Raw genomic sequence first — 8,220 nt, forward strand, 5'->3', positions numbered from 1 at the left:
TCCCGAAATTCAATTGTTTGGTGTGGTGATCAAATTGGACCGCCACTTGTTTGTATGATTGATGACAATCTGATCGTTGGATCGCCGTACAATTTTGTGAACACCCTAGTTATCAGTTGTTGGACCTTTGAGAACTTACAGATCGGAAATTCGATGTATGGATCTTTCAGATTGAATAACCTTAGGTTGTTGACCTTAATGGACCTACCTTATCGACAGTTGATGTTCTAATCATCGTGCTCTACTCTAAAGTGTCACTTATCTCTAGAGTTGTTAAGGCTTAATGGAGCTTAGTTGGCTCATCACGATGACGTGTCATTCCCAGTTGACGTGTGTCTCGATATATGTATTAGTGGCACCATAATGAGTTATACTTGTTTATTAAATGTGTTGTCTATTGAATTGTTATTTTTATTTTTAGCATCAATCTATGTTTAGTAATTGTGAATCGACTATAGCTTGGAAACGTTTATGAAATGTGGTTAGATATGTATGAGGTGTATGGTTATTTTCATGACAATGTGATCCTAGAATCCTATTAGAGGTATGTTGTAGCACTTATATGCTTGGGTGACATATTAGTGGTGACCTCGAGAAGTTGATGGTGTAGGTGACTACGTTGTAACTCATAGGGGTTGAGATGTGGATAAGTTGAGTTTACTACACCATGTAGTAGTTGTACATTGATGGTCCTGCTTGGTATATCCGCATTAGGGGACCATACGCATTCTAGGAGTGATCATGCTTGGTATATCCGCATTGGGTGATCACTACCTACCTGATTATTTTGACCCTGCTTGGTTAATCCGCATTGGGGGGTTATTAGTGGTCCTGCTTGGTTAATCCGCATTGGAGGACCCTACTATATATGGATCGCGTTTGGTTAACCCCCGTTGGGTAATCCTTATAGCCATGTATGCTTAGAAGTGATCATGCTTGGTTAATCTGCATTGGGTGATCACTTCCTAATAGTTGTAGGGGTGACTCTGCTTGGTTAATCCACATTGAGGGGTCACTGCCTACTTGGTTATTTTCTCAATGGTGGCTCTGCTTGGTTAATCTGCTTTGGGGGGGGGCACTTCCTGTTTGGTTACTTATGTGGGCTTCAGTTGAACTGCTTCCCTCTAGCCCTGTTTTAATGTACATATGAATGATGGTTTTGAGAATCTTAATGGTTTGAATGGGATAAGTTGTTAGATGTCTGGGTGACTCCTTCGGAGTTGTTAGAGACTTGATTATGTTTTCATATTTACGAACTTATATTTGAGGTTATAAACTATGATTAATGGTCTTTCTTTTTATTGATTATCTCATACTTGTAATTTGGTTCCATTGAGTGGTCCGGAACCCAGTGTTGTTGGATTCCGTTGAGTGGTCCGGAATCCTTGCTTTTGCTCATTTCCATAAGGTTATCTTAGAATCCTAGATTCGAGTGAATGAGAATTACGCACAATGGATCTTGTGCATACAAATTAGAATTACCATGTTATTATTCATAACCCAAGTAGGGAATTATGTAGAGTTCTTTAATTAAACTCGTGAAATGATGTGCTATCTCACTAATTGATTAACGTAATTAAATATTAATATTGTGCTTCATGATTCCCTAATACGTTACAAGCTATGGATAGAGATATAATGTTGGAAGCATAGTGATTGGTATAATGTAGTGAAATGTGATTTGACTTGTGTATTGGAAATGGTTGTGTCATGTGATTGAAATGCTTATTGAATTGCTTGGGAGATGTGAGATCTAGTAATGGACCGATAACCCATTGTGATGGGGATTTGTTGCTCGATATTAGTTCGTTTTGTTGAGTCTTCATGAATTGAGTAACTTGAATCCTGTTTTGTTCCTTCGAGCCGTAGTTATGCTTCTTGGACTTCCATTCGGTTCTGTTGAGTGGTTCGGAACTAAGTTCTGTTTGGATTCCATTGAGTGATAGTCCGGAATCGTATCATTGACTTGTTAGTTCCTTGGATTGATATCAACTTCAGAGATGTAGGCTTCGGCCAAACTATGTCGCTCTAACCCTGCATTTTGGTATATGATGTGTTGTTGATTGATGTGATTGTGGAATAATGTTGGTTGTGATTTTTGTCATTATAATTAGACTCGTTGACTATTTTGGCTAGAGAATAACATGGTGATTCGTTGATTGTTCTTTGAGATGTTGCATATTATGAAATGGAGAATCATGTGAAATGTAGTGATTTATATGAAGGATGAAGTGGAAAATATATGTGTGGGTAGAGCATACTTGCATGCATGACAAGATGATAATTGTGTATGGCTTATGGTTGATGCGTAGTGTGGTACCCTATGTTTTTTTCACTATAAGTATTTTACGAAAAGATTAAAGTTTGACGAACGTTGAACTACGAATGGCTTAATCCCTATTGAGGGTACGTAGGCCGTCTAACGAAGAGGTTAGATGCAGCCATAAATTGTACGAAAAATGCTATGAAATTTGAATCTTGATTTATGCTTTGTACATATCCCGGAGGCGGGGTATGTTAGATGTACGGGTATTGGTGACGTCACGTGTCGATTCTGACGTATGTTGGGATCAGGGCGTGACAGACGTTGCAACTTCATTCATCAAATAGTATTTGACTTTTATCTTTTGACATCTCCATGGAGATGCTCCACATGACTAAAAGTGAATGCGTTGGCACTGGATAATATGGTCGGTTTGATCGGTTTTGACTTGGTCGAATCATTTTTCTTCAACTTGGAAATGAGGGGAAGAGAGAGAGTCGGAGAGGAAATATAAAGGAAGAAGGGGAAAGAGGGAGAGAACTCAGAGAAGAGATTGAGAGCCGGACACGGAAGAGAAAAAGTGGCGAATGGAGAGAGAGAGGAGAAAAGAGCAGAAAACGGATACATTTTATGTGCAATTGCTTTTATTTTATTTTTAATTTTTTGCAAACAAAAAGTTTAGACGAAGGGAAGGTTGACCTATCTAGAGATAGAGCATACTGCAAATCTCTTCGATGATTTATAAAGGGAGTTTTAGCCATTTTTTGGTTTTCATCGCTTACCAAGAGGAATTGCCAGTAACCGAACTCAAACCTAAACCTTGGTCTAGCAAAGAAAACAATTCTTACCAACTTAGCCAACCCTTAGTGGCGCAATTGCATTTATCATTTGTGTAGAACGACTAATAATAGACATGCAGAAACATACCAAAAGATTATTATATAACCGATCGAGTTCAATTTTATGTCACAAAATTGGGAAGTGTGAAGTGGGAACCAATCCCTTTTATTCCCAATTTCCTCAAAAAACATTGTTACTGTACATGTATTGCAGTTCACTAGTCCCAGAATACAACACAAAGGCAATGACTTACTTCCCTCCTTCCTAAAAATGTCTTGTGAGAAAAATAAAAAAAATAAAAAACTCCATCGTTTTCTTTCTATCACCAATAAAAAAAGAATCATAAATCCAGCATATTTTCTCCTGGAAATCATGACCATTGAAAAATCACAATCTTCAAAGTGAGCTAATACCATATCCATCCTTTACTAGGAGAAATTTTTAGTTGTAACGGGAATACAGATGGTACACCGTATGTTTTTATGCAAGTGGTGAAAAATTTTAATTTTTAAGTTATTAACTTTTAACACACATAACCCACCATTTTTATAGAGACACGTGGTGTACCACTTCGAGTGACGGTCACACTGAAAAATCTATCCTTTACCAGCCCTTGCCTATAAGCCACAACCAGTCAAGTAACACCCCTGCTAGTATACCTCCAAGCAAGAACAACACCAGAAGATTTCCCAAAGCATTTTGCTCCGGCCCCTGCAAACCCGAAAAAATCCGACAAGTCATTACTTTCAACTCGAAAAAAACTGTTAGGTTTTAGAAAAATGAAGTTCACAAACCCTGTAGCCCTTAGGTGCTGAAGTAAGGACGCAGACGGTGAGGTAACCATTGGTTAAACCTAAGAAGGATGTGAGCATGATCATCCAGCCTTGTTCACCATACTTGGCTGTGAAGTAGAAACACGGGACAAGTAAGAAGCGCGAAAGAATCACGGTCATGAGCCCTCTCCGCGATTCCAACTTCAGGAATTTCACTAGCGGAATGTATCTTCCGATGAGATCACACACATTGTACAGTGCAATCAAAACAAGTGCATACCTGACGAAGAAAAAGCATGTGCATTCATATAAGCATAGAACTGAATGGAACATAAGGGAAAGGTAAAATTTTGACAATGCCTCTTAAGATTAGTTCCCTATTCCGATTTGCCTCTTAAACTTTCAACTTCATCTGGAGGATCCCTAATTAATCATTTACTAGGATCGGATATGCCCCCATACCTTCAAATCTGTCAATTTTTCTGTAAATTGAGTGTTACTTTCGTCCATTCAAGGAGGGGAAAACTAACGAAAATTGCGATAAATTTGATGGTGAGTGAAATTATTAGCACATCTTAAAAGATAAGGAAAACTAACGAAAAGTTTAAAAAAACTTCCCTTTTAATGAAAAGCTCTTTTTAAAGGTATAGTGAATAGTAATAGGGAAAAATATAAATGTGGTTTTTTGTTAAAAGTGAACAGTACCAAGAGTGTTTTGTTAAAACTCCCTAAAAGATATGGGGATCAGAAGGCCAAATTGAAAGTCGAGATGGAATACCGAAAGCAAGACATAAGTTCAAGGGGCACTGGTAAGATCTGAGACGCAAACATTTGATAGATTATGTTCACTACGTACCATGTTCCCAAACTGTGAGATCCAGTGTCTTCTGATAAGAATCCGGGGGAAATTGACAAAGTGAGCGTATAGATTAGAAATATGTCAAGTGCATAATCAATGTTTTGAAGCAACAACTGTTTGTTTCCAAGTCGATTAGGTTCTCTAGGATTCTCCTCATCCTGCTTCAAATTGCGGTGTTTTTTTTGCAGAACATTAGAACATGAATTCTTGGAAAACTTTGTAAGCAAATATTGGACAAAATTACATACTGTTGCTTCAGCCAATGTTTGGATGCCACCAGCGGCAAGGTCAGCTGAAACAGTTTTAGATCCTTCGGAAGCAGCCTTAGAACGATAGTACTTAACAATTGGCAGTTTCGGAAAAGAAAAAGCGTAGAGGAGAATGCAGAGAAGCTCGAAGAATGAAGTGATGGCAAAGAACAAAACTGCAGTGGACAGTGAAAAATAAACAGTCTTTAGTTAGAGGTCCAAAAGAAAACAGTAAAATGTTCAACAAAATATGAAAAACTGAGAACTAAAAAACCTACTGGCTCCCTTTCTAAGACCATTTTGGGAATTCTCAAATGCCGCCTTTGTAATCAACCTCAAAGCAGAGGTTAGAGCTCCTGAGGCAGCCAAACCAGCAAGGAAAGACTGAAAAGTTTGAAATAAGAGAAACTAATAAATTTTTAACGACTTCGTAAACACGAAGGAAAACAAATATTAAGCACCGAACGTGAAATTGTGGAAAGAAACAATATTGACTTGGATGAGCTCTCCTGGCATGAAAGAGAGGTCTCCAACCATTCCTCCTAGCACATGAGCATCTGCAATTCCAAAGGCAGCGCTAATTGCACAAATTCCGATAAAAGTTCCAAGACCTCCTTTCCCGGATGTGGCTAAATCCAACTGTGCCAGAATCAAGAAAATTTTAAAGGCTTAACCAATGCTAACATTTTGTGAACTTAAAAAGTAAACTGAAAATATAGTCTTTGGAGATTTGAAGGGAACTTACAACTAGCACCAACAGAGAACTTAGGAAAAACAGAATGTATCCTAACAGGTTTCGCTTCCTCGTATTGATCTTCGCCTCATGGTATGACAGTACGATGATCGTTAAAACTGCGAATGGCTGGTATACCACTGTAAGTACCCTCGATGGATGGTACCACTGCACCCGGGAAAAAAGGAAACAAAACTCAAGTGATGAGGCATTTAATCTAACTTCAAATGTAACAAACTGTCCAAACACACTGCCTGCTTTCACATGATTCAAAAGCAAATACAGGAGATTATGAACTAACAGAAATAGTGAGAACAAAAATTGATTAATTCGGGCAGTTACCGGGAACAAGTAAACATAGTAATCTACAATTGTGATCATGCTGTTCCACGAAAAGAGGCATCCATTTCCAAGAAACCAACACACTACCATTGCAGCATACTTCCCCTAAAATTAGAGAACAAATCCTTATAAGGAATTGATTCTACGCTAATCGGGAGGCGGATTCGAACTTGGGTGCAACAAATTCGTTGTAGCGTAAAGGAAACAAAAGAAAGGGCAGCAAACCTCAAGCTTTGGTGGGGGTGCATCAGGGCTTGCCATTACTGCTTCCTTTCAACCAGCTTTCCCTACATAGCGAATGCCCATGGCAAATTAGCACAGCAATATATCACAGCCCACATAATTAGAAGTCGTTTTTTTGGAAATTATTCATCAATGGCTAGTTTACAATGATTATCTCCAGCTATTCATCTTAAATTTGCTGCTCTGGCAACAAAGTTTCTGCTCAATCTTGTCGAGAAGGCATTAGACATTTAACTAAGTATTGTTCCATCTTTATCTATAAATTATTTCGAACGTCAAAATTGAATTTGTAGACTTTTCGCTACAAGTTTCATTATAAGATAGAACAACAATGTACACATATGCGAGGTAGGTCAATTAAATATGACAATGTGTCATCATTCTTAAACACTCATGTTTGGATTCCCCTCCACCGTGAACTAGACTAATTTAGGATATCTCTTGGTGAAAACAAACAATATATGATATTCCCAACATCTTAAATTTTAATTCTATGATGCAAGAAGCAACAAAAGTTGTAATCTAAACAAACCCGTTACAGGTTAGTGGATGCAACAAAAAACCAAGCACTCACCTTTGACTTTCTTTCACCATTATCTTTCATAAACATGCAAAACCATAGCTTTATCCACAAAAGGAGAGAGAGAGAGAGAGAGAGAGAGAGAGAGAGAGAGAGAGAGAGAGAGATAGAAACTTACTCTTGGAAGAAGGTGGGTGGGATTTGATATGTATGGAATGGACTGTGACTCTGTGGATTGTTTTATCAGAATCTGAAATTTACGTGCAATTTGATTCTGTAGTATCTTACATATCCAATGAGGAAAAAAGGCCCATTTCTATCAAGACTGGAATCCTATGAGCCGTCAGCTGTGCAAACTCAGAAATAAGAACTCGCGGGTGTTTGGTTGGTTGCACGTGTAAAACTCAAATCCTAGGTTTGCGTTTAACTTTTTCTGGCGTTGTGGCATCCGGCTTTGCATGCATGCATTCATTCATTCATCAAAGTCGTTAGGATTCAGGAATCGCAATGAGATAATAATCCAATCCAATACAACTCAATAACCAAAATCAAATGTCAACCGCTTTTAGTTTCCCTGGAAAACATCTCAATAATCGCAACAGAAAATTAAAAAAAAAAATTGAAAAATTAAAGAAGAATAATTTAAAAGCTCGAATTTGAAGAGGAGTGGACGTTTATGGCCAGTTATTTGGGTTTCCATAAAAAGACAGAAAGGAGTGAAAGTCCATGAAAAGGGATGTTTCTGCGTTCACAATTTAGACGGCGTTGACTTTGCGGTCACGGCGCCTGTTTCTCTCTCATCCACTTCCACATTCACATTGGTAATACCCCATTTAATACTTCATGGGATTCTTAAAACGGTCGAGTTATATAGTATCTATAGCATTTTTCATGATGCAAACATGTCATTGGTTGTGAACAAAAAGAAAAACATGTCACACACAAGGTTTTAAGTATTTGATCTTCACAAAAATATCGATGATCGAATTTATAGATATATTAATAGATATTTCGATACCGAGTAACGTAGGATCTTTAGAGTGAGCTTTGTTGTAACTACAAGGCTTATTTATATATGACTGTTGTAAACTAGTTTTAGAGGCAAATTAAGTTTGAAAGATAATGCTCCTATCAAGTAATAATTTTCCTTTTTAAGTATACGGATGTAAGTTGTAACAGCTCCTCGGTGAAGCATTAGTTGAATAAGAATGAGATCGCCAGAAAATATTGGTATGCCTCTATGAATCTCAAAGACATGTGAAGTGTATCTAATATATGCATTAGTTGCATCCGGGAGATAACTACATATTTAAAGAGAGATGCATAAGCTAGAAAGCCAATGACAGGTAACGGTCATCAAAATACACACGGGTAGTCTTAAGTTATATACTGTCTATCA

The 8,220-nt window shown here is 37.7% G+C and overlaps 1 protein-coding gene across 2 annotated transcripts; it reads right to left on the reverse strand.

Moving 5' to 3' along the window:
- Positions 1-3,242: 3,242 nt before the first annotated feature.
- LOC103421554 (equilibrative nucleotide transporter 3-like) lies at positions 3,243-7,557 on the reverse strand. 2 transcript variants are annotated; one of them, XM_017328492.3, is made up of 10 exons: positions 7,000-7,557; positions 6,284-6,345; positions 6,059-6,163; positions 5,729-5,884; positions 5,479-5,622; positions 5,262-5,367; positions 4,984-5,159; positions 4,733-4,896; positions 3,898-4,156; positions 3,243-3,814 (listed from the first exon to the last, which is right to left on the reverse strand). In XM_017328492.3, the coding sequence occupies exons 2-10, from the start codon at positions 6,317-6,319 to the stop codon at positions 3,707-3,709; spliced, it is 1,254 nt and encodes a 417-aa protein (XP_017183981.2). In that variant the 5' UTR covers positions 6,320-6,345; positions 7,000-7,557; the 3' UTR covers positions 3,243-3,706. The 2 variants fall into 2 exon arrangements, with proteins under 2 accessions (XP_017183981.2, XP_008357821.2); XM_008359599.4 differs by having other exon boundaries at positions 4,733-4,893; positions 7,000-7,553.
- Positions 7,558-8,220: the final 663 nt, after the last annotated feature.

The sequence above is a fragment of the Malus domestica genome, chromosome 09, assembly GCF_042453785.1.
Source record: "Malus domestica chromosome 09, GDT2T_hap1".
NCBI classification, from domain to species: Eukaryota; Viridiplantae; Streptophyta; class Magnoliopsida; order Rosales; family Rosaceae; genus Malus; species Malus domestica.